This window comes from Protopterus annectens, chromosome 16.part0 (genome assembly GCF_019279795.1).
Source record: "Protopterus annectens isolate FY-2018-M chromosome 16.part0, PAN1.0, whole genome shotgun sequence".
Lineage (NCBI taxonomy): Eukaryota > Metazoa > Chordata > Ceratodontiformes > Protopteridae > Protopterus > Protopterus annectens.
In genome coordinates, this window is record NC_056750.1 from 618,077,044 (window position 1) to 618,104,543 (window position 27,500).

The window sequence follows — 27,500 nt, forward strand, 5'->3', positions numbered from 1 at the left end:
TGCAAGGTAAATCTGACTTGAAAATAGGAACATTCTTCCAAAATAGGTTTAGTTGAAAGGTCTGTGATAATTTCTCATGTGCCCTTATTATTTTTGAAGCTTACGACCGCCCTGATAATCATATCCTATCATGCCCCCAACCAGCTTCTGGAGTTAACCCTCAACTCTACTCACACAAACAAAAATTAGATTTATGGTAATTTATTGCAACATATCAAAAGTTTTCAGTGTGACTGTCAAAGCAGTGGAGGCTGTGGGATCAGACTTTAATGTATTCTAATAAGACAGTACAGGAAAATTGGGACACAGATAAGTGGATCCTGAAGGAGTACGTTAACAATACACTAATAGATATGGAGACAGAAGAGTCATGCAGGCTTGGATGGAATGGTCGCAAGGACTACAAGATCAGAGGATGTGCCAGAACAACTGACTTCACAGTCAAGGGCTAAAATGCTAAAGGAATATATTAGAAACCAACTTTCATGGATTTAATATTCTGAGGATGTACCAGTAGCCCAAAGGTAATTAGCTCTGAGACTATGTCAAATGAAAGGTCAAAGAAAGGTGATGAAATTGAGAAGTGACTACTCTGTTGGTACTCTGGGGATGCTAAGACTTTTACCAGCAGCTAGAGAGTCAAAGCTATTACAGAGAAAACTGGAACAACAAAAGGCAGTACTCCTTGTGGGGCTGTTCCTTACCCCAGATAATTCACACTCAAGGACTGGCATAGTTAGGTCCTAATGTTTACAGTGACATAGGCAGAGTCTTTAAAATCAACTCTGTTGAAAAATCTCCTGACCCTGACAGATTTCTGAGAGTCTTTAATGGAATCTTGTCAATAAACTGACAACTTAATCAGTTCTAAAGAGAAACTAATGCACAGACCAAATTACTGTTACGGTCTTTTTTTATGGTATTTCATTAACAATATTGCAGAGAAAGCTTCAAAGAGAATAGCCACGGAAATGCTAAGACACTACAGTGGCATGATCCGCCACCCCCATTCACTGGCGTGGTGTTCAAAGAAAGCGTAAGGACATGAAATACCTTGTGCACTTGAGTCCTGCGATGTTTAATCAGATCGCCTGAGAAGTGAGCCTGACAAGTACTGCACCACTTTTGCTGATGGCTTCTTCTGGAAAGCAAAAGAAAATGATCTATGTAAAATCTACTGGCAATGTGCTGGCTAATGAACAGACTGAAATAAATTTCTGGCCCCTTAGCAGAGTAAACAGAATCTCTTCACATACTTCATAATGCAAACTGTTTAAATGAAACATATTTCCTCACTTTGGCAGATGTACTTCTTCAGTTCTAGCAAATACTCAGACTCTGGATACCATTAAGGATGTGGTCTAGCCTCACGGAGATGTATTAAAACTGAGACTCTAATATTTCAGGACACACATATCACTGTAGCCAACTTTAAAGCTATACACCCCATATTTAATATGGGTCACAGACAAGGCTTTATCAGTCTAAATCAGGGAAATAGCTGATGCTCAGCTTCTTGGAATTAGAAAAGTGAAAGTCAAACTCTTCTGTGATTAACTACCATACAAATTTCATTTACAAAGCTGTTTCCACATACCATCCTTTCTTTTTTTTACAGAAAAGCTTTCTGAAATACCAGTGAAATAATAAATCACAAATAACCGCAATACTTTAAAGAAAGCAAAGGCTTTTTACAAAGTGTATTAGGCAACTTCTGAAAAATGGAACAGTGGAACAAAACAAACCCAAAACAATGTAAAACATAACAGCCATGTTCCAGTGTCACAGTCCAAATAAGGTAAAACCATATTAAATGTCAGCACTGTAGAGTTACAATCCAAAATGTATTGCAGGAACTCAAGCAAAAATGAGAACATAAATACTATGCAAAATCACATGGCAAGTGCTTAAAATGCTTTAAGGTGCAAGGTGTTCATTAACCCCGAGTACCTTCTCATGATGCCTCTGTGCTTAACACCAAGTGCACCATGAGAAGATACTAAATACAAGCTGTTACCCCCAAGTGCATTCCACAAGCGCGATAAACTCTACTGCAGGTTTGTAGCTGAGTTTCATGTAAAACACGCTGAAATCGTAACTGAACTTGTAATTTATCTTATTCAGTTACGATTCAGCATGTTTTTACATTGTGTTTACATTAAACTTTTATTAGAAAATCTTCTCCTAAAGTTGTTGCTAAAACAAGTGGTGGCAGCCAATTGGACTTCTGCAATCTAAGCCACCACTTGTGTCACACCTCCACCCCCAAAATTATGTTCTTTTGTTTTCCCTTTGAATGCATACATTAAGCTCTTACAATTTCTAACTACGGTTTCTCGTGAAGAAGCTCTTTCCCGATTTTTTTTTAATAAGGCACAATGCCAGAAGCTAGTATCTACAAGCAGAGTTAGAAGACCAAAGACATCAGGTTGTAATAGAAATTAGTTCATATAAGTCTGGCGGTACCTGCAAACCCTGGATTTTGCAAGAGAACGTGAATCCTGGCTGATATCAAGTGTATGTGTAAACATGTAATATCACTTGTATTTATCATTGTGTGAAGCCGATAGCATTCTTAGTTATAGTTGATAAACTTGCATTAACAACCGGAGCTAACCAAATCCTAGCATCTTTCAAACCTCTTTACGAGAGTACGTCTCTTCGTTCTGGAACTGCTCTTGCACCAAGCCCCCCCCCCCCACCTTAAATTCTGACTCCCTCTACTTCCTGAATATACTTCTATCTATCCCAAATTAACATTCTCCTACAAAAATATCATGAGATAACCTAATTGTTTGTATGGTAGAAGTTTTGTATAATGTCAGCCTTTCTTTCTTATAATTTTTGTCTCACTTTGTAAATTGTTTGTATTACATGTGACTAACTGATAAAAATCAAGTTTCACACTACTTTAATTGTTTAATGCTTTTGTATGTTCATGTTTATTGTGGAGCCTTTCTCCTCAAGCCTCCACTGTAAATGGGCTCTTACTGGCCAACTGGACTATTCTGGTAAGCAAATGTTAAAAACTAGGTGGGAGCAGTTAGGTTTGTTGCCTCACAGCAAGAGGTTCTCTGGTTCGATTTTGGGCAGGGGTGCTTTCTGTGCGGAGTCTGCAAGTCCTCCCTGCGGTCACATTGATTTCTTCCGGGTGCTCCAGTTTCCTCCAACATTCAAAGACATGCAGTAGGTGGATTGGACACTTTAGATGTGAATGGTGCAGATGAATTACCGTGGCAGAGCTAGCTACCTTGGCTCAAGATGATTGTCACTGTTGAAGTGACATCCGACCCCATGTGCAGAAATGGGAAAAAAGGTAGAGGATGGATGGATGAAAAATAATAAATTATTTGTAACAAAATTGTTTTCATAAGTGAATTTAGCGCGTATGCATGGTTTGGAGAGCTCCTTACCCTTTCACTTGTACTCGATTTCTTCCTGTTTGCTAGTTTTTTGATCCATTGTTCTGGTGCACTGTATTTGTAACTTCTGTCTGTTACTTTAAGACGATATATGCTGTATTTGTAGTAGTGTGTTGTAGTTGGGCATGATGATGACACGTTACTATCATTTACCAATTAGAAGACCAAGTTTACCAATAACCCTTGTATATGATAGTGTTATGAAACTGTATATGTGTTATTTGCGGTACTCTGTAGTACAGTGCTGCTGATGCTTTTTCTTCTTTTTTGTTTTGTTTAGTTCATGTATAGTGTAACACGTACTGAAGATTGAAATCATGTTGGCACTATGAAAATAATGTATGAACTTCTTCACCCCTAGACAGTTTATCTCAATTCACATTTACTTATTTTCTGAACTTTCATAGTACCCGGTGTTTTCCTGTGTATATACTAGGTTATGTGTTGAAATTGTACTCTTGTTGTGGATTTTAATAGGACCTTTCTTCCAGAACACTGTTGTGAATGGGCTTTCTGTTGTAGGAATTTGTGTTTAAGAAATGAAAGTAAACAAGTTAATATATTAATCTTGAATACCTCCAGCTCTGGTCTGTTTCTCCTGGCAGTTCTGACTACAAGCTTTACCTTGTTTACTGATGATTTTAGGTAGTCTGGTTTGCTAAAAGTAGCATGTGTGCCACCATTAATAATGTGGTACTCAAACTAAGTAATAAGAAAACATTTAATGCAATGTTAACATTAGTTTCAGTGGTGTTGGGTAGTGTAAGGAGTCCTAATAAAGTTGTTCTGTTTTGCCACATGACTCAGACAAAGAAAAAAGTAAAAAAGGATACTATAAATACATGGGAATTTCTAAATGCATCGCTGGGAGAAAGTACAGTAAACAATTTTAGATTTCTAAAGGAAATAGTCAGTGCTCCGTTTAACATAGTGTGCTAGTCTGCAAGTATGCTTACAGATTGGTGTTACATAGTTAAAAAGTCAGGAAGGGTAGTAAAGTGAAATAATTGCTTTTTATTTGGTTGTTATAGAACTGTTGTGGCACAAAGAGTGTAGTCCATTGTGTTGATTTTTTTTAGTATGTCACAGCTCTCAAGTAAGGGCAATATTCCAACCATGCTAGTTCAAGGGACCCTGCAATCCTACCCTGCAGTTTACTGTGAGCTGTGCTATTCTTGTCTGTGCTCAAATTATGGACAATAAGGTGGATATTGTAAGTATGCATCATGCAGATGAAGACTTTAATTTTTTATTTGAGATGTCACTGCCACTAGAGCTTAAAAAGAAGTTTTTATGTGACACAAATTTTACTCAAATTCTACCAGAAATGTCCTTAATAGTGCAAGTGACAGTACAGTTTTGTTCAGTCTGCTACACTACTTGGTCTTGTACAAATATCAGATTTAAAGACCCAAGTCGTATGGTTTCTTGACAGTTTTCTTATGTGAAATGGTACTTTTACAAACCTCATGTCGCCCACTTGAAGAGCCAGGTGCTGCCAGTTTATATCCACAATAAAGGTACAGAAATGCACTTGTGTTTGTCTGTGGTTAATTTAACTGTTATACAAAGCAAGTCATACCTTTGCTATTTATTTATATTTGTTTACCAGGAAAATCCAACTGGGAATTAAAATGCATTTTCATCAGAAACCCATGGGAAATAAGCTGCATGACTGCAAAAGCATCTAGACTATAACCAAGACATACTAAGAGTTAAAGTAATGTCTTAATTGCACCGTGCTATACATAAATGTTAAAGTGAATAATTTATAAAAAATATACAAAGATACTTTTGAGATTGCATTCTTGTACATTAATTTTTTGTAAAAGCTTACATTTAATACAGTGTTGGTGGTTGCTCTGTACAGTACCCATAGTTTAAAAGAAATGTTTATATAAGGACAGTATTGTAGATACTCACTCAAGTAGCATGGGGGTAATGAACATTGGGTGCCGAGCTTGGGCTGCCATGGGGGTAATGAACATTGGGTGCCGAGCTTGGGCTGCCATGGGGGTAATGAACATTGGGTGCCGAGCTTGGGCTGCCATGGGGGTAATGAACACTGGGTGCCGAGCTTGGGCTGCCATGGGGTAATGAACATTGGGTGCCGAGCTTGGGCTGCCATGGGGTAATGAACACTGGGTGCGAGCTTGGGCTGCCATGGGGGTAATGAACACTGGGTGCCGAGCTTGGGCTGCCATGGGGGTAATGAACATTGGGTGCCGAGCTTGGGCTGCCATGGGGGTAATGAACACTGGGTGCCGAGCTTGGGCTGCCATGGGGGTAATGAACATTGGGTGCCGAGCTTGGGCTGCCATGGGGGTAATGAACATTGGGTGCCGAGCTTGGGCTGCCATGAGGGTAATGAACATTGGGTGCGAGCTTGGGCTGCCATGGGGGTAATGAACATTGGGTGCGAGCTTGGGCTGCCATGGGGTAATGAACACTGGGTGCGAGCTTGGGCTGCCATGGGGGTAATGAACATTGGGTGCCGAGCTTGGGCTGCCATGGGGGTAATGAACATTGGGTGCCGAGCTTGGGCTGCCATGGGGGTAATGAACATTGGGTGCCGAGCTTGGGCTGCCATGGGGGTAATGAAAACTGGGTGCCGAGCTTGGGCTGCCATGGGGGTAATGAACATTGGGTGCCGAGCTTGGGCTGCCATGGGGGTAATGAACATTGGGTGCCGAGCTTGGGCTGCCATGAGGGTAATGAACATTGGGTGCCGAGCTTGGGCTGCCATGGGGGTAATGAACATTGGGTGCCGAGCTTGGGCTGCCATGAGGGTAATGAACATTGGGTGCCGAGCTTGGGCTGCCATGGGGGTAATGAACATTGGGTGCCGAGCTTGGGCTGCCATAAGTGTGAAAGAAAAGAGATATCTATACCACTGTACCGGAAATGAAGGTCTTGGAAACTGGGACAAATAAGAAGTTAATATGAGACAAGGTAGAGCTGAGGATATATGATTAGTAGTTAGTGAGGAATATGTAACAGGATATGCAAGGGGAAGGTACGTGGTTACTGGAGAGAGATGTGTTTGGGATAAGAAGTCAGTTGTGACCTTGAGAAGGTCAGTGATATTTCGAGTGAGCATTCTGGTGATGCTTAGAAGAAGTGAGTCTGCACAAGGATGTGCAGTGTTGATGGTTTGCAGTATGGTGCTGTGGAGGAAGTAGAGGGAAGAGCTTATCAGGTGGTTCAGAGCTGTGACATTGCTATGTGTCAAGAAAAAAGTGTTTTGCGTCCTTTTTGAAGGTTTTTGTTGCATTTATTTGACAGTGGGGTTCCACAATTTGGTACAATGCAAGCATTTAGTGAGTTCCCATGAGAGTTGTGTGAGAAATATCACATTTGCCAGACATATTTTAGATAAACAGAGTACAAGAAGGGGCATACCTGTGTAGCAGACTGTGGAGGGACAGGTTTGTGGCTGGTGGAGGATTTTTTTCTCACTGAAATGTGAAGGTGGGACAGCAGAGCATGACAGTGTTACAGTATGAAGGAGCACTAGCTGAGAGAAGGTTACTTTTTGGTTTTGCTCTGACAGAGCATGAGGGTGTGGGTCTTAGGGCCTGGTGCTCATCCTTAGGAGAGAGGGGATGAGTGCTTGGTTGGAGAATGAACCTATTTTTCTTATTTGTTTTTCACCCTAGTGTTGACAGGTGCCTGGTCAGGGAGTGGCACTAGATGCTATACTGTAGTACTGGTCAGACCACTCTGTGTTCACATTCCACACTTTACACTTGTGTCAGTTGGCTTCTAACACGTTAGAAACGCTCATTGCTTTCATGCAACATTTCAGTCTGATCTTGGCTTGTTCTCTGATTCTTGACATTGCTCACCCGGATATTTTGGTCAATATTTCTGCCTTAGAGGGAATGGTTAGGTGAGATAAAATTAATTAATACTTTTAAACAGATCAGCCATACAAGTCTGACATTTTTGCTTGTGTTATTGTATTTCTGATTATACTCAGTAGTTGCATGAGTGAGATAACCGTAATTACTTGCTGACTACTACCAGCATGGAGTTACCCTATATCTTGGGCATTTTTCTTGGCTTTGTCAGTCATGTATGGAATTTAGATGGGAGGAAGGGTTCATCTAAGTGATATAGTCTTTTACTGAATTACTCAGGTCGTCCTTACTGATGATAATGAGTCTGTGTTACATAACAGCTGCACAAGGTAATATGATGAATGCCTATTCAACAGGTTCTATGGAGCAATTAGCACCTGTGTCTGAGCATACTTAGCTTTGCAGTAATGTAATGCAGGTCATTAGCACATTACCAATAAGTGCAGTTACAATACATCACTGACTCATTATCACTTTTCAGACCAAACTGTCAGCAGCTGTCACTGTTATTCACAAAAGTAGAAGTCATCACATTGATGAATGCACAAGCCAGCTTTGGGTTTTTCTCCACTTAGAGTCATTGCAAGCCCCCCCTTGCTACCAGTTTATTTCTTTCATTTTTACAATTTCAAGAAATATAACAAATATATGGGGCAAAATCTGGACATACATTTTAATATTGCTCTTTTTAAGTTAGTTACTAGAATAACAGGACTTGTGCTAAAATGTATTTTATGAAGGATATGAATAGATATGGTATTATTTACAGACTTACGTCATCACCACTGATGTACTTTATGAAAAGAATAATGCCCCTGTGGATAGGAATGACAATATGGATGGTCTAGCCAGGTAATGCATTATGATATACATATATATGTACTCTTCCAATAGATCTGTCAAACATCAGTAGTAATGTGTTTGTATTTTCTTTCCTGTGCAGGTTCATCCACCTTCTGACACTGACATGGCTTAATGAGTAGGAGAATGATAAGTGAGAGTGTGGGTATGTGGCCATTCCTACATTCACTGGGCTGCCAGCCATGCCTCTGAAACTGAAAACCACTACAACTTGGGCTTCCCCACATCCAGTGTGAAGGTATACTGGATTGCAAGAAGAGGTATGCATTGGAGCGGAGTACTGCAGTTGTTGGAAGAGAAGTGCTCCACCTACCCTGAGCCCGACATCCTTGTGCTGCACACTGGAGGGAATGATGTCATCAGTCAACTACTCGGAAGGCTACAGTTTCAAATCAGAGCACTTTTTGAACACCTGCAGTCGTAGTGGCCACACTGTCATTTTGTGTGGTCTGACATAATTCCTCGACAGATATGGAAAACAGCAAACAGTCAACGGGCAGCTCACAAGGCCAGACATTTACAGAATGGGTTCATGCGTGGCTTGATGCACAGGGTCGGTGGATCTACAATCTGCCATGACAGCATCACCGCAGAAGATGTTCACCTGTTCAGAAGGGATGGCTTTCACCTAACTGAGGAAGGCATTGCGTTGTTCTTGACCGACCTCCAGAATGGCCTGAAGAGAACTATGCAGGATTGGTAATATGCAGCTTGTGAGAAGAATGGAAAACACCCATGACCAAGTAGGGACCAGTATAGTAAGTAAAAACTCTATTATGAAATGTGCAAAATATATTTTTCTAAGTTTGGCAAATAACTGTGGTAAGGAGCTGGTGAGGATGCTGAGAAAGAACAACTGTTTCAGGAGAGTGCTACTATGTACAATCTAATATGTCAGTGACCATCCTGCAATGCTTATTTTTTTAGTCTGCTTTTATCAGGCATGTGTAGAGCTTAGATGACAGGAAGGAAGGGCTTAGTAATACAGAACCTGATCCCTTAGGTCCATTGCTAAATGGACACATGTAAAGAGAAAAGGCATAGGTAATGCAGACTGCTAACAATGAAGGAGGTCGTGAGACTGCAGTGGTATCAGCTGTCTGAGTGGGTAGCCAGCACAGCTATCGGACAGATCAGATGGCCTTGTCTGCCACTGAAGTCCCATGCCTGTCCTGGGTTCATTAGTGGAGTGGCAGTCCTTACCTTGCTTTTTCTCTTTACATGTACCCATTCAGCAGTATGTTGGCTACACCAAGAATGTGTATATTTACAATCATATGTGTCTACATAGTAAAACAATTACTTCTGAATGGTGTACAAAGGCACAGACATCAGTTTGTTTAGGACTTAGGTTATGGAAAATATGATTTTTCATATTTTGGTAAATAACTTTGGAGGGGAGCATCTGAATGTGCTAAGTAATACCTCATTTTGAAGACAGTATTGATAGTTCCAACATATCCACGGTGCTGCAGTGGTAGAGTTGTTGCCTCACAGCAAGAGGTTCTCCCGTTCGATTCTCGGCTGGAGTGCGGGGAGTGCCTTCTGTGTGGAGTCTGCATGTCGTCCCCGCGGTCGAGTAGCATTCCGAAAGACGTGTGAATGGGCGTGCTTTCGTTGAAGGTTGGGCGTCGAGCTGGCAACTTGGCACCGTAAAAACCTACCGCCAATCATTAGCGGACCGGAGTTCTGCTGTGGTGACCCCTAACTGGGAAAAGCCAAACGACCAACAACATTGATAGTTACAACATGGTAAAAGAACTGTCCCTGTATGTTGTACACATGTACAGATATCAAAGTTTGTTTCGGACTTAGGTTATGGAAATTATGATTTTTTTTCATATTTTGGGAAATAACTTTGCAAGGGAGCATGTCAGTGTGCCAAGTAATACCTCATTTTGAAGACAGTATTGATAGTTCCAACATGGTAAATGAACTGCCCCTGTATAATATACATATGTACAGATATCAAAGTTTGTTTTGGACTTAGGTTATGGAAATTATGACCTTTTTCATGGAAATTATGACCTTTTTCATATTTTGGTAAATAACTTTGCAAGGGAGCATCTGAATGTGATAAACAATACCTCATTTTGAAGACAGTATTGATAGTTCCAACATGATAAAAGGACTGTGCCTATACATTGTACACAAGTACAAATATCAAATTTTGTTTTGGACTCAGGTTATGGAAATTTTTATTTTTTTTCATATTTTGCTAAATAACTTCACAAGGGAGAATCTGAATGTGCTAAGTAATACCTCATTTTGAAGATAACATTGCTGGTTCCAACATGGTAAAATAATTGTGCCTGTATGCTGTACACATGTGCAGATATCAGGGTTTGTTTTGGAGTTAGGTTATGGAAATTATGATTTTTTTTCATATTTTGGTAAATAACTTTGCAAAGGAGCATGTCAGTGTGCCAAGTAATATCTCATTTTGAAGACAATGTTACTGCTTACAACATGGTAAAAGAAAGTACAGTTGTGTACACTTAACATAAATGTAGATGTTCGAGTGTATTCACTGTTCTGGTCATTACATTTGGGTAATCTGCTGGCAGGTTGCCCTCAGTCAGCCTGAATTCCAAAGTCTTGGGTCCTGCGTCGGTTGCTGTCTCCTCTTCCATGACATCAGGTCATCAGGGGTATAAAACATGCAGCCAACGACATTTTCTTTAGTTTTTCTTGCCCCAGATGTCAGGTGCCCCCAAAAAGGTAGCAAAAATATATAAATATATATATATATATATATATATATATATATATATATATATATATTATATATATATATACATGCATCAATATAAACTTTACCTTCATCTACAAGCAAATACACCACATAGGTTGTAGAAGATACAGAAGGAAAGATAAACTCCAGAATGACTGGGGGATGGCGGGCGGGTAACCTGGACTGCAACAGTGAATACACTCGAACATCTACATTTATGGTAAGTGTACACAACTGTACTATGTTCTTCATGTTTCACTGTTGCAGTCACTACATTTGGGTAGAATCCCAAAGCCATGGTTGGGAGGCTGGAGCTAAACAGCATTAGGTGCGGCTATAAGGCCCTGCAGAACTGCAGTGGCAAAGCCTGCACTGGACTTTGAGTAGAGAGGTAAATGATAATGCTTTGTAAAGGTGTGAACAGAACTCAAAGCAGCAGCCTCTAGAATGTCTTTGGTTGGTACTCCTCTGAGAAAGGCTGCTGAAGTAGCTGCAGCTCTGGTATAATGAGACCTAATGCCCTTGGACACAGGTTTACCATGGTGTAAGTAGCAGAAACAGATGCAGTGGCTTATCCACTTTTAAATTGTCTGCTTTGAAATAGCCTTTCCTTCTGATCCTGCAGCATATGTCATTAGTAATTGCTCAGTTTTTCTTAGAGCTTTTGTCCTGCTCAATTAGAATCTTAGCTGCCTGTGTACATCTAAGGAATGCATAATTCTCTCCCCCTTGTTCTGCAGATTTGGATAAAAGGTTGGCAGATGAATTGTTTGGTTAAGAGCCACACTGGAAACCACCTTAGGCATAAATGTAGGATTTGTCCTCAGAGACACCCTGTCTGGGTAAAATATGTAAAAGGCTCTACAGCCATGAGGGCCTGTAGCTCTGAAACTCTTCTTGCTGAAGTAATTGCTAGTAGCAGAGCTGTTTTCCATGATAAGAACTTTATATCAGCAGTAGCAGCTGGTTCAAATGGAGGCAGGGTGAGCTTTTCCAATACACAATTGAGGTCCCATGCAGGTAATGGTGATCTTCTAGGAGGCATTACATTTTTGGCTTCTCTAAGATACTGTTTTAGTAAAGGATGAGAAAAGATTGGTGGCTCTGTATTGTTGTTGTTGTGTGAGCCAAAATTGCAGAGGCATGGATTTTAATTGAAGATAAAGATAGGCCTTTGTCAAGCATCTCAATTAAGTATTGTAATATCTGAGGAATATTTGGTTCTGCTGTTATCAGTTCATTGTGCTCGATTCCAAGCACAGAATCTCTTCCATTTATCAGCATAAGCTTTTCTAATACTAGGCCTTCTGGCTTCCAAAATGGCATCCATCACAGCTTTACTGAGAGGAGTTGTTTGTATAACTACATGATCAGCCATGCTGCCAGGTTCAGTGTCTGGAGTTGATTGTGCAGGATCTGATTGTTTTGCTGGGACAGTAGTTGAGGTCTTTGAGGTAAGGTCCAAGCTGGGTACTGAGACAAGTTCCTTAGGACTGGGTACCAGTACTGGCGGGGCCAGTACAGGGCAATTAGTATCACCTTTGGTTTCTCTTGTCTGACTTTTAGGAGAACCTTGGGAAGAAGAGGCAGAGGAGGAAAGGCGTAAACTGACAGGTTTTTCCAACTGAAGGATAGGGCGTCCACTTTCCATGCTTGTCTGTGATAAGTCCTTGTGCAGAATCTCTTGAATTGATAATTCTGAGGAGAGGCAAATAGATCTATTTCTGGGCTCCCCCATTTCTCTGTTATCATGCTGAAGGCTTGTGGAGTTAGTTTCCACTCGTGAGGGTCCATAAGGTTTCTGCTTAAATCGTCTGCCAGAGTATTTTGCTTTCCTGGCAGGAATTGAGCTTGGAGATGTATTTGGTAGGTCAAAGCTGTGTCCCACAGTGCCATGGCTAATCTGAAAAGGGGGTATGAGTGTGTGCCCCCTTGCTTGTTTATATACCACATGACCATGGTGTTGTCCATCTTTATGTAGTTGTCCTGGATGAAGTAAGTCCTTGAAGGCTGTTAGGGCATTTTGAACAGCTAGCATCTCTTTCTGGTTGATATGTAGACAAATTTGTTTTGGGGTCCATATGCCCTGAATGCATCTTCCTGCCATGTGGGCCCCCCAGGCATAATCTGATGCGTCTGTTCTTAAGGTTTGGCTGGCAGGGGGTAGAGTGAAGGCCCGTCCCATGTTCTGGTGACATGCCTTTGCCCACCATAGAAACTCCTGTTGTAGGCAGGGTATGAAAGTAATCATTGTGTCCAGACTCTGAGAATGTTGACTCCATAAACTTTTCAGGTACCACTGAAGTTTCCTCATATGCAGTCCTGCATATGGAATCAGTAGGATGCAGGATGCCATGAAGCCCAAAGCCTGCAGAATTTGTCTTGCAGATAACTGGGTTTTTGTTGCCATCAGTTTGAAATAAGTAGTCAGTTGCCTTTGCTTGTCTGGCGTGAGGTAAGCCATCTGGGCAGTTGTATTCAAGCTTGCACCCACGAATGTGATCTTTTGAGAGGGTACCAGCTGTGATTTCTTTTTGTTTATTGTGTACCCTAGGCATGTTAGAAGCCTTTTCACAAACGCCAGGTGTTGAAGAAGAATGTCCTTGCACTCTGCTTGAATGAGACAGTCGTCCAAGTAAGGATATATTTGTATACTTTTTTGTCTGCAAAATGCAATTACTGGTGCCATGCACTTTGTAAAGACCCTGGGCGCAGATAAGCCAAAGGGCAGTACAGAGAATTGGTAATGCATTAAGCCAGCCTTGAATCTGAGGTATCATCTGCACAACTGTCTTACTGGGACATGCAGGTATGCCTCTTTTAGGTCTAATGTCACTAGCCAAGCATTCTCGCCCAGCATGGGCAGAAGCTGCTGCAAAGTCAGCATTTTGAATTTTGGAATGTCCAGGTATGTGTTCAAAATTGATAAATCCAGTATTGGCCACCAGGCCTTGTCCTTTCTGGGCACCAAGAACAGTCTTGAGTAAAAACCTTGTCCTTTTTCCTGTTCTGGTACTGGTTGAATGGCCCCCATAGGCCCCCATATCCATGAGGGATGTAACTTGTTTCTGTGCCTCTGCCCATTGATTTCTGGGCAGATCCGGCCAACCATTTGCCATTGGCAGAGTGTGGAAATGGAATCTGTATCCCTGTGATATTATGTTTAGTACCCACTTGTCCTGGGTTATTAACTGCCAATTTTGAGCAAAAAGTGCTAATTTTCCCCCTAAGGGTGCTGCCAATGCTGCCAAAAGATAAGTGTTTGGTGTAGGCAGAGGGAAGTCATTGGGACTGTTTTCTGTAAGTTTGGGCTTTATCTCCTCCAGATTTGGAGGTAGAAGCGCCCCATTCCTTTGACCTGTATGAATCTTGCGCCTGGTATCTGGAACTCTTAGGGCATCTGGATTTGCCCCTTTGAGCTCTGTCTGACACGGGAAAGGACCAAATCTTTGTAGGGCAGTGTCTACTGAATCTTGGTGGCTGCACTTGTAAAAAGTCTTTAACAGTTTGCATAGACTTAGCTTTGTCTTCCATTTTCTTTAAAACCTCTTCTGCCTTAATAAACAGAGTATCATGCTGTAAAGGTGCATCTAGCAATTTAGCTTTAACATGATCAGGCAAATTTTGTTCCTTTAGCCAGGCATGCCTCCTAATCACAGATCCAGTAACTGCGGCCCTGCAGGAGGCCTCTAAGGAGTCAAAACCACATTGCAAAGTATGCTTTCCAACCTGTTCAGCTGCATGCAATAATTCCTGCAATTCTTTATTTTCTGCACATTCAGAAATCAACATAATTTTCTGTTTCAGCAATCCACTAACATGTTGCTGATACTTAAGCATATGAAATTGACAGTTTAAGGCTCTGATTGCCAAGGTTGCAGATGTATAAACCTTTTTTCCCCATCTGTCCAGTGCCCTTGAATTTCTGTCAGAGGGGGTAGGATTTTTTGCTGTTGAGGCCTTAACTCTCTTTGGACCCCGTGAAATAGTTTCAGAATCAGCAGCAGGGTTTCTAAATAAAAATTTATGAGAGTCAGGGACCCTGTAATATCTGTCAGGCTTACTGGGAGCTGGAGGTAAGGAGTCAGGGGTCAGGCTTGACTCCGAAAACACATCATCCACAATGTCTAAAACAGGGGGAATGGCTAAAGGCCTGTGCTGAGGGAGGAGGAGGAAATCCTTGAGCCTCTTTTTTGATTCTGAGAAATCTTGACTCTCCCAGTGAAAATGCTCCCTCAAAGTATGCAAGGTTTCCCAAATGAACAATTCTCAGGAGGAGAAGCATATGGTATAGACTCCTCTGCATCAGAATCTTCAAAGGGAGGTATAGATAATTCCTGATCAGAAGAGGAAACAGAAGAAATAGAAACCTGATCTGAAGATTCACAATCAGTGTCTTGCCTAGGCCTCTTATCTGGAGGGGGATGGGTACCCCTGATCAAGGTAATAAGGTCTTCAGCCATTTTGATCATGTGTTTTTTAGGCATAGAGGCCTGTGCACGTGGCTCTTGCGTCAGTTTTTTTAGTTTTAGAAGTTGCTTTTGTCTTTGGTTTTGCAGCTGTCGGTTTGATATACAAATGTTGAGGTCTGAATACACCCTCAGAAGCCAATGCCTGCTCAGCGGCTCTGGACCCATCCGAGGGAGATACATCTGTTGGTCCAACACCTTGAGTATCTAGTGGCATGCCGGACTCCACATGGGTGTCGGTAGAGGCCTGCGACTCGAAGGTAGCGGGTATCAGGGGCTGCAAAAGCACCTCACTGAGTACTGGCAAACTGGCAACCGGCTTAGGAGAAGCGTCGTCGTCGGTTTTGGATCTCGACTGCCTTTCTCTGTCCTTTTCTTTGCATTTTTTATGTACTCCGGTAGTCGGATTGTTATCCGACGACATTTCTGGGTAGTTAAATCTGTTTCCAAAATACTTTGAGGCAAAAATATACCGACACTCAAAATGCGTTGGTTAAATCTAGCACAAAATCGACAGCCAAGCATGTTGTGATCAGGGCCTAGGCAAGGAATACAGTATAAATGGAAATCCTTATGAGGCATTTGCTTCCCACAAGTAATACAATTATTAATTTTTCTGACATCAGTATGGAGCAAGAAAAATGTTTCCCCAACGGAGTACTTAGCTTTAGTGAAGACTTCGGTTCTGAAACTCAAACTCGAATATTTCAGTAGTCGGCCGACCGGCACTTGCAAAATGCTTCTGCTTCGGGCACCGCGCGGAAAGAAAGACTAAAGAAAATGGCGTTGGCTGCATGTTTTACACCCCTGATGACCTGAAGCCATGGAAGAGGAGACAGCAACCCAACGCAGGACCCAAGACATTGGAATTCAGGCCGACTGAGGGCAACCTGCCAGCAGATTACCCAAATGTAATGCCTGCAACAGTGAAACACAAAGAACATCTGTGTCTGTACACTGTACACGTGTACAGACATCACAGTTTTAGTTTTGTAGGATTATGAAAATTATAAATTTACAATGCTTTTCATTATTATGCCCGTATCTTTGCAAGGGAGCATGGTGATCACACAAATGATGTGTCATTTTGAAGCTGACATTCAGATGCACAACTTCTACACTGATATGTAGGCTCTGTCTGTTACAGGTGATGAGATATTATGCTTTGTTTATTTATCAATGAGAAATATTATATCAATCATATTTCTGTGAATGTCTCCATAAAGGAGCATCACAAAGTAATGGTTAAGGTATAATTTTAAAGCTGACATTCATACTAAGAAATTAAATACAAATTGTATGGGTCAACATGGTACATTGACCAAGATATTGTGCTTTGCTTTTCCAAAAAGGTAAAAAATATGCACAATATTAACATTCTTTGCCAAATATTTAATAATGACTTTGATGTGCACTATCAACATTTACAGTGTTGGAAAGGTCAGTGTCTGCTGAACAACTTTCGCATTTACATTTTTAGTCTAGCTCTTATAAAGAGAGTTATGAACATTTGTTTTCTGTATGGTATTAGAAATGGATTTTCTGAAAATGAGCTTAGGCTGCACTGTTGTTCCCATAATGGAATTAAGCGGGCAGCTTTTCTGAGCTGCTCTGGAGTGAATGAGTTCAAATGCTATGTGAAATAAACATGTCACAGACATGCAAGAAATCATGCATACATATAAGTAGAAAACTGGTTGCATACAAAAATAATTCATATTGGAGCATAACTAAACTGTGACAGTCACAAAATATATTGTTTACAAGATGTCATTTTAAACCAGCATGTGCGTGTGTGTGTTTTTGGTAGGTGGTCAGTGCCCTAATTCAAGTTATCCACAGATGTCCTCTATAGTTTAACTTGTCTTGGTATCTTTCCTATATTCATTTTAAAGTTGTGTGTAAAGCATCTATCAATGCCTTTAAAATGAAATGTAATGAATGTTCCACTTTGTGTGTGTATAATACAATATAAAACTGTTATTTCACAGGCATACTGGAAAACTTACACGTACACGAGCAAGAACTTATAAGCAGCATACAAAAATATCTCTCAACGAAATACAAATGTGGCAGGCATAAAAAGCACATTATTTTAAAACATGTCATTTAAACCAGGGGGAAATTATGTCCTAGTTAATACTGTCTACAGCTGCTTCTTGTATTTCAAATTCTCACGTAATTTTTTTGTTCATATTAAATCTGTGTGAGAAGCAATCATCAATGCCAATTAAACTGAATTTAGCTGACGGATGTTTCAGTGAGCGTATGCATAGTGCATTGGTATGTTTATAGCATCTGATGCCACTCAAATGCTCTCTAACTTTAAAATATCCCAAAAAAATACACTCCGGAGGATATTTTTTGGGATATTTTGTGTTGCTGTGGTGTTTGCATTTGTCCTAACTTTAAAATGTCAGGACGTTTGATCTATACAGACAGCCAGACAGAGGCAGAAGGCCAAATATATCATCCATTCAGTGTTACATGTTACAGATGTTCTGATGTTAAAACACTGATGGGTGTCCTTAGAAGTGAAATTCTTGACATTCATTACATAAAGGCAAACACCTACCAATGCACTACATGGGTCTATGTTCAGCCATCGAATGGACTAAACATCGAATGGCTGAACATCAAACCCAAATCAGCAAATATCCAGTCATTCAGTGAATGTTCACTAAATCGAACCTGTGAGCTGGTTCGATGAACAGAACGTTCGCTGATTAGTGGTCGATGCTCAGCCATTCGATGTTTAGTTCATTCGATGGCTGAACATAGACTCACACTATGCAAACATACAATGAAACATCTGTCAGGTAAATGTAATTTCATAGGCAATGATAGTTGCTCCACACACAGATTTAATATGAATCCCGAAAAATTACATGAGAAACTGAACAACAAGGAAAGTGTGGATTAAATGGGGCATTGTGTCCCCCAGTTTAAATAGGATTTTTTTTTTAAGCCAGCCACATTTGTGTTTCATTGTGATATATCGTTACATGCTACTATAAAAGTATTGCTCATGTATAAGTATATTTTCCTGCATGCAGCTTCTCTTTGACCTTTGGGCCTTGAACCATCAAAAGCAACATTAAGAAAAGATGCCTTGAAGCAGTTCACAAAGTTATATAAATGCAGCTAGGAATGACTGTGCATACAGATACCAGTGTCTACCTCACTGCATGTACTATTGGCTGTATTGGATAAGGGCCTTTTGGAGACATTGGATATGGACTGCATTGTAGACAACTGAGCTACCAGAGTCTTCTGAGCATTCGGGGGCTCCTGTGTCTTAATGACCTATGACAATTCAGTGACAAGGCCCATTTACAGTCTTGTCAAATACCTGAGATAAAGTGGCTGAAGTGCATGTGCACTTTCTCAAATGATTCACGGCCCAAGACTCTCTGTTGGGTGGATGAAGAACTCTCCTAAGAAATGTGCTTTTTTCTATCCGCTGCAATCAAGATGGCACTCATGATCGGATCCTTGCTCCAGTGGGTTTGCCCTTGTGAGCTGATACAATTTTATCTGGTTTTCTAGGGATTAGTTCCACTATGTCAGGTGCTCTCCAAACTCTCCGAGACACCAGATCTGTAATGTCATCCAGAGGGGGACCATATAGAACATGGACAGGCCCATGTCAAAGGCCTCGAGATACACAGACTCTTCTGCAATAGGGGTTTCACTGGACCGCTCTCACCAAGCTGTTTCAACAGTTCAAGAATCACAGGCCTAAAGCAGATGCCCTACGCTGACCGCCTTAAAAACTCTAGCTATACTCTGTCGCATATCGTCTACTCAGAGGCGATCTCTGCTTAACATACAAGGGCATGTCAAACCCAGAGCTGTTGGATATGCTACACTTAAATAAATCCCAATCCCTCAGAGCCACACGCTCCAGGGATCTAAACCTTGTCATCACAATAAATAAAACATGCTAGAGGGATAGGTTCCTCACCAGAGACTCCCCAGACTCTGGAATAGACTGTCCATACATGTCAAGCAGAGTGCCTCTTTGGTCCTCCTCAAAAGGAACCTTGACGATTGGATGGGAGAAAGGAAATTCACCCCAGGGATCACGTCAGTCACCCTGCTAGACAGGGGTCCAGGGAAGTAAACAGTGTGGGAAGAAATAGCCAGGGAATTGTTATGGCTAGGCTTGTATAGGTCCCTAGGGCTGATAGCCTAGTACCAACCTATGAACCTATGAAGCAAGTCACCAAAGGAGATGTCATCATGGGAGGATTTGGGCAAGGCCCTATCTTCATTGAGGCTGGGGTCATCAGTGAGAAATTCCTCAGGGAGAATCCAAGTGTGTCCTCTTACACCTCTCTAGGCAGAGAAGCGATAAGAGACAAAGAAGAGACTGGGGGCCTTGTTGCAGGGGAATCTGGGGACCCAAAGTTTTGGGCTGTTGTGGAGGAAACTGATGTGGATTCGCAGGTAAAGGGAGAGATTGCGATGGATCTCAATGCAACTGCCAAAGCTCCCATCTCTGAATGGAAAAGCATCTTCTCCATGACACTGAAGGTCAAAAACCAGACCCAGAGATCTTTGGATGCGAAACCCTGAGGGAGCCACTCATGCCCAGTGCTGAATTAACTGGCTCCAATATCAAGAGTACAGTCAAGCTATCAAGAGATCTCGTACCCAGAGGAAGACATAAAAACACAGAGAAGGCTGACCTCTACTCTGGGTCATTGGTCCCAAACTCTCGGCTCAGACGAGCACCTGGCTCTGACAGCACCAGAGTCGGGAATGCCAAGGACTGACCCAGCTTCTGAAGCAACCAAGTTGTTGGCACCACCATGGGAGAGGGCAGCACAGCCAGAATCATCAACCCTGGAGCCGAAAAAACCGGGGAGGAACAGCAACACTGGAAGATATCAGGCCTTGAAGTCTAGGAAGCTGGGATGGTTCCTAGCTGCATTTGGGCCTGAAGAAAAGATCCCATCATTTACTCCAGATCTGAAGGTTTGAAACTCCCAACTGACCTAGCAGACCTAGATTAGAAAGCCACCACAGGTAGATGGATGACCTATTACTGGTCATCAGATCTGAAGACTGGAAGGGTGACATTTGGACCTGAGGAGGAGAAGGGGTGGTTTTGGAGAAAACTCTGCTGGAGTTATTGGACAGAAATGAGGCTGGAATCTGCCCAAAGAGGAGGTAGAGTCCCAAGCTAGAAAGGGACTCGGTATGCTCAGTGTAGAAGTGCTGGATGACTGAGATGAACAGTAGTGGATATTGGTGTGCAATCAGCTGTCCATCAGCAGACAAGAAAGGTCTCCATGTCCCTAGACCTTTCATTCTCCCATTTCTATGTTTTCCTGCTGGGGGAAGGGTGAGGAGGAAGAATTGGATAAAGGATGAAGAAGGCCCTTAACGACAAGTTTGGCTCCCCTTTAATTGAGGGCTCTGGCACCACAAGGTTCAAATGCACCATGCACACCCAGTAAACACTCTTATGCCCACAGGACGCACATTTTTTAAAGCTCAAAGCTTTCTCCATATTCAGGAGAAGAGAAAACCTAATACAATACAACATACACTGCCACTACAGTAAAAGAACTGGAAACTCCAAATAACACCAAACACTGACTAAAAAGGTATTGCACTCTTACAGAAAACTACTTTAACCCTATAGGAATTTACTATTAAGTAATAACAACTGTAAAAGACTAGTAAGAACTAATGAAAAAAAACCTCAACATTACCTAACTAGCTACCTACCAAGAAAAAACACACAGAAACAGCTACATGTACCTCAAACTGCACCTAAATACAAACTACTACTAATGCTAATAGTAGCAAGACTAAAAGGTAGAGAGTGTAACAGTAAAAAATATTTATCTCCTGACCATAATTTGAACTTGATGGTGGAAAACGAGATCTGGGGAGGGGCTGTTAGAGCAGGGTATTACGCGTAGAGGAGGCTGAGCTCTTGGACTGAAGATTCTGAAAGAGCCAGCATCAGATCTTATTACCCACAGGTTTACATGGACTGAAAAGACATCAGATCTCAAAGTTTTCTCCTCAAGCTGCCTCCTTCTCCCAAAGTAAATGTTTTTTGCTCAGTGGTGACAACAAATCTAGACTTGACAGTTCCTGCCAGACTTGCCCTGTACTCAATTACACTTCTGCCTGCAGATGATACAAAGTACCCTTCCTCCATGCAGTGGACGATGCCTGACTGCACAAGTGAAAGCACCTTGAAGCAGTAACAAGAAAGAGAATAAGTACTGGACAGGTTCCCTCAATGCCATTTTCAATGTCTCTGGTACATGTTCTGAACACCTGGCTGATGTAGTCCACTTGCCTTTTCTGCAACAGCCTTTCTGTTTGCAGTCCACTGGCATCCACTACAGCTTTTTATCTGACCACACTCTTAACTTTCCATCACATTTTCAGTACTCTTTTTTTTAAAGCCCAGAAACAGCAGTCTTTGCCTCATGCCCTACACTTCCCTCCCACACCTCCCTCTCTACTTTCCTATCTTTGCCACCTGTTTTTGCAAAAGTGAGGAGTTACTAAACATGACTAACAACTTTGCTAGGCTTGTAAAGGCTCCAGGGCCATTAGCCTAGTACACACCTATGAACCTTTTTTAAATTATCACTTGTGACATAGGCAAATTTACATATGACTAACAACTTTCAGAAAAAAACAAATCCTCTTTCCTCAGCTTTCCCCTTGAATAGCCTGTCTTTGGGGACACCCTCAGAAAGACCAACATGACAGCAATTAAACTGCAGAATGCATGCCCTTCAACCAATAACTACTGTTTGAATGTCTTTTTTGGGCTAAAATGTGTGAAACCGTGGGTTACTCTTAATTTGGAACTTTGTCTAAAGCATACTGTTTGTATAGCCTCAAAGCAATCAAATTAGAATAATCACACACTACCATCTGAAGAAAAATGCAGTTATGTATTCCCTTACTATTTGTATTGCACAGCAGAAATATTAAAAAGATACCAGCATATTAATTTCCTTCCATGGTCAAGAAATCTCAAGGACAACTTTATTACTGTTATTTATTTATTTTTTTGCATAGTTTGTTACAGTTTCCAAAACTAACATATCAAGGTAGAATTCTGATTACACAGATACTGCTGACAAAGCTGTGTTTGCTGGAATTAGCATATGCTAGACAGTCTGGCTTTACCTATCCTGTTTATGACAACCTGAAGTAAAGCAAATGACATGCTTCATTTTTGGGGTGAATCTGTGTTCTGTTAGGCCACACAAAATGAGGACTTTCAGAAACGCAATGCAGTAAGGCTGCTCATTTCAAGATGGACAGTTATCCTTCTGCTCAAGTATCACTACAATCTTGGGGAATCAGCAAACATCTACAATAATGTCATTAGTGAAAACTGCTGAAAACCAGGCAACCATTCTAACCATACATCTTCTTACCATGTACCAACACTAAACATACAATGAAAAAATTCTACCTTTCTAAAAATAGAAAGCTACAAATTCTTAACGTGAAAAAAAAAAGATCAATTAGTGGAGAGCCATGGACATAAATTCCCAAATTCCCCTTTACAAGTGCTGGCACAGAGTTCTCACATTAGTACTGTGTTGTATAGGCAAAGCCTTGCACTCACTGTGTATGACATGCACTTTTTAAATACAATTTATTTTATCTAAAAAGAATCACTAGAATTTGAATGTTTTTATTTTTAGAAAGGTAGAAATTTTCCATAGTTTATGTTTATACATTTTGTTAAATGTCTCATTCTTATTTCAGAACACCTGGTTGTTGGTTATTTTTTTAAGCTTGCACCTTCTAAGAGCTACATTTTGAAAGCCAGTGTGCAATTCCAAAAATCTTCAATACATCTCTGCTGCACTAATAAGAACATGGTATATAAAGAGATATTGTGTACTCACCATAATGTTCCATGTGAGTTGTCCATCTCACCTTCATTCTGTACTTAAGGGTTCGGAACTGATCCTTGCTTCCGAATTGGACGATTTACAAAAGCTCAAAGTCTCCAACTTGCTCGTTGCTTACTCCCTAGCCCATGATGCTCTAGGGCACTCCCCAGATCTTGTTTACTGGTATAATAACATGCGTATATAAAAATCTCTTCATTAGTGCACAAGCCAAGAAAAAGGTCAGAGAATATTAGATGACAAACAGTAACCTCTCGATCCTCCAGGAGCTAAACAAAAAAGGCTGGGGGTAGGAGGGTGGGATGCAAGAATGAAGGTGAGATGGACAACTCACATGGAATGTTATGGTGAGTACATGACTTCTTTATGTGAGGTTGACCTATCTCTTCATTCTGTACTTGTGGGACAGCGTCCCTAGCACCATCTTTCTTGGGTGGCTCACAGGAGAACATTCTTCAAAACAGTGGACCCAAAGGAGGCCCTGTCCCTGGAGGCCAAATCCACTTTCTAATGAGTGATAAAGGTATGAGGCCTTGCCCACATTGCTGCTTTGCAAATGGTATCAATTGGCAATTTTGCATGAAAGGCATAAGAGGCTGAAATAGCCTTGGTAAAATGAGCTCTTATTTTGTCTGAAAGTTGCTTATTCACAGACTGATAGATAAATGAGATGCAATCTGATAACCACCTGCATAGAGTGGTTTTTGCTACTGAAGCTCCTTTTTGCAGTCTGAAAAGGATACAAACCAATTGATCAGTCTTTCTAAAGTTCTTTGCTCTGTGTAAATAGAAAAGTAATTGTCTATGTACATCACGTTGGTGAAAAAACTGCTAAGTCTATAGACTGCTTTAAGTTTGATTCTGAGCATACTTTTGATAGAAAAGATGGGTTTGTGTGAAGTGAAACTCTGTCATTGTGAAACAGCATATACGGAGGTTTGATAGATAATGCTTGTAATTCCGAAACCCTCCCAGCTGAAGTGATAGCCACTAAGAAAACTGTCTTCCAGGTTAAGAACCAAGTCACAAGATGATGCAAGTTCAAATGGGGGTAGGATTATACTGTATAATATGAACTTTAGGTTCCATGGAGGAAGAGGTGGTTTAATGGGTAGTCTTAACAGGTTAGTACCTCTCAAGAAAGCTTTACAAAGTCTGTGGGACATAATATTTTGGTCCCCCTCCTCCGAAATGAAAATTATAGATTGCTGCTAATTGTAGTCGAATAGTAGCTGCAGCTGCTTCCTCATTAAAAAGTTTTGCTAAAAATTCCAAATAGAAGATATAAATGCAGAGAAAGGGTCAATATGTTTTTTTTTAAGGCCCAGGAGGAAAATCATTTCCATTTGCTGAGATATAATCTTCTCGTAGAAGCCTTGTGAGAGGAAATCAGGATGTGTTGCACCGAGGTTGAAATGTTAGGTAGCTTTGGCTATGTTTGGAATTGGAGCAGCCAAGCTGTCAACCTGAGGGTTTGAAGAGATGGTTGGAGCATTCCCGACAGATGGGTCAGAAGATCTGACACTGGGTCCAGACTCCAAGGCTCCTCCTGAAGATGAGGCCGCAAGAAGGGGAACCACATTTGATGAGGCCAGTAAGGGGCTATAAGCATTAAGGTCCTTCCCAATGCACTGGCTTTCTGAAGAACTTTGGGTATCAATGGAAAGGGAGGAAAGGTGTAGAGGAGACCCAGGGGCCAATCATGTACAAGTGTAGCCTGTGGGGATTCCCCTAGAGTGGGGATTAGGGCAAGGTAGCTGCTGCATTTGGTGCTCATGGACATGGCAAAAAGATCGCAGGAAGGCTGGCTCCATTTTTGGAAAATCATTTCTGCTATGTCTTGTTTCAGCGACCACTCGTGAGGCATCAGTACTGATCTGCTGAGTTTGTCTGCTACCATGTTGGATTTTCCCTGGGTTATGTGTTGCTACCAGAAAGTGCTGGGAGGAGGTTGCCCACTGCCATACCCTCAGGGCCTCTTGACAAAGGGGGTAACATCTGGTTCCTCCTTGTTAGTTTACATACCATACCACTGACATATTGTCCATTTGGATTGTAATTGTTCCTAGTGGAAGACAGTCCTGGAATGCCTGCAACACATGAAGCACCGCTCTCATCTCTAGGGCATTGATGTGCAAGTGGGCCTCATGATCCTGCCAAGTGCCTAGGACTATTCTTCCCTGATAATGCCCCCTCCCACCCTATCTGGGAAGCATCTGTGGTCACTGTGGCAAGTGGTTAAGGAAGAACAAAAGGTCAACCTAAAGTCACTTGATCGAAGTGAAGCCACCAAGTCTCCTGCAAGAGTCTGTTAACATAATCTGGTGCATCATCGGAAGTTCCTGCATGGACCACTGAGTAAAGAGCAGCCACTGTAGAATACTCATGTGTAGCCATGCTAAGGAAATTACATTTACTGCTGCTGCCATGATGCCTAGTACTTCCAGAAATGTCCTTGCTTGAGTCTTCCTTTTAAAAATAAGGTCTAGAACCTGTACTCAAAGGATTTGTACCCTCTCTGGTGGAAGCTTTATCATCATTGTTGTAGTGTCTAAATCTGCGCCTATAAAAACGATATGTTGAGATGGCAATAAGGCAGATTTTTCATAGTTTACTGTGATCTCTAGACGAGAACAAAGTGTTGGCTCTTGCTTCTGTTAGTAGATGCTTGGTGGTGGCGGTTAGGAGCCAGTCGTCTAAATCTGGAAACACTCGGAATCCTAAACGTCTCAGGTGAGTGTAACTACTGCCATACATTTGGTGAACACTCTGAGGGCTGTAGTAAGACCAAAGGGCAGAGCTCGAAACTGGTAGTGACTGGCTCCAAGCCAAAAGCACAGATGACTCCTGGATGGCCTGTCCATTTTTATGTGGTAGTACGCATCCTGGAGGTCTGCAGAGCACATCCAATTGTCTTCTCCCAGAAAGGGAAGTATCAATTGCAGTGCAACCATCCAGAAGTTTGTCTTTTTTACAGATTTGTTTAGTCTGCTGAGATCCAGTACGAGTCCCCAGTCCCCTGTTTTTTTTTGGAACTGAAAAGAATCTTGAGTAAGTCCCGGATCCTATCTGGTCTGCGGGGACCAATTGAATGACTCTTTTTCTAGCAACTTCTGTATTTCTAGGGTTGCTTGATTCCTGCAACTGGGTGGAACAACCGGAATGTTTTTTTATGTATGGGGAGGGATTGAAAAGGGTATGGAGTAACTTCTGGATATGATACCTTATACCCACTTGTCTTTTGTGAATTTTAGCCAGGCATCTGGGTACAAGGATAATCGACCCTGACTGCCTCCAGAGAAGGACAGATAGGCCTCCCTTCAGGAGCACTGAAAGGGCTTACTGAAGTAGGATTCTCCATTGCCCTGGTTTTGCGGACCCCCTCTGCCGTGTGGCTGGCGCCCTCCACTATTTCTTCCCCCTCTGCCCCTGGGTGAAGGCTCACCACGTGTGTCCTGAACCACTCTCTGGGATTTTTGAAACCGCATTTTTCCTCCCTTTTGGCCTTTGGGATAAGGCCTAGTAGGTGTGGAAAAATGGACTTCAATGGCAGAGAGTTTTTCCTTGCTGTTCACACCTGGTTAGTGTGCCTTTGCCCTTACACCTGAACAAGGATGAGGCACTGAAGGGGGTGCTAACGAAGGATGACTTGAGGGGTTCCGCAAAGTTATACAACTGCATCCAGGAATGTCTTCTAATGGAAATTCCTAAAGCCGCTGACCTACTAGCTCCACTGGCTGCATAAGAAATGAGCCTCATGGATGCGTTAACTACTGAATTTAAGGTGGAGAGCTGGGAGGACACTTTATCTTGTAACCCCGCAGTTACTGAGCCCTGGAAAGCATCTCCAAGCTCCTTCAGGAGATCTCTCTGTAACCTAGTGAAGTGTGCAAGATAATTCAGGGACCTGAGAATAAAGGTCACTGAAGAAAACGTGCACTTTCTGCATCTGTCCATCATATGTGACTCTTTGTTCGGGGGATGGACAGAAGAGGATGTCTCCAACAACTCCACTATGGTGGCTGCCGCCACCACCATAGCATCGACTGGGACAACTTTTGTAAGGAAAGTTTTATCTTCAGGGGATGTGATGACTTTATTTGGCCTCCGGAGGACAGGCTCCACTGAATCTAGAGACTCCCACGCCTTTCGACAAACTAAATCCATAAGTTCATCAACAGGCAGAGACACCCAAGTGGCCAAAGGGGGAGACCCAAAGGCTTTCAGGTAGACAG

At 41.8% G+C, this 27,500-nt stretch overlaps 1 protein-coding gene across 7 annotated transcripts in view; it reads right to left on the bottom strand.

Annotated features, from left to right (window-relative positions):
- Window positions 1–27,500, bottom strand: part of CIZ1 (CDKN1A interacting zinc finger protein 1) — a 2,016,138-nt gene that overhangs the window by 290,464 nt on the left and 1,698,174 nt on the right. For 6 of the 7 annotated variants that reach the window (XM_044058876.1, XM_044058878.1, XM_044058879.1 and 3 more), the window contains one exon: window positions 1,054–1,141. In XM_044058876.1, coding sequence (XP_043914811.1) covers window positions 1,054–1,141 — 88 coding nt within the window. The remainder of the gene's footprint in view (window positions 1–1,053; window positions 1,142–27,500) is intronic. The other variant, XM_044058874.1, reaches the window with a different exon arrangement.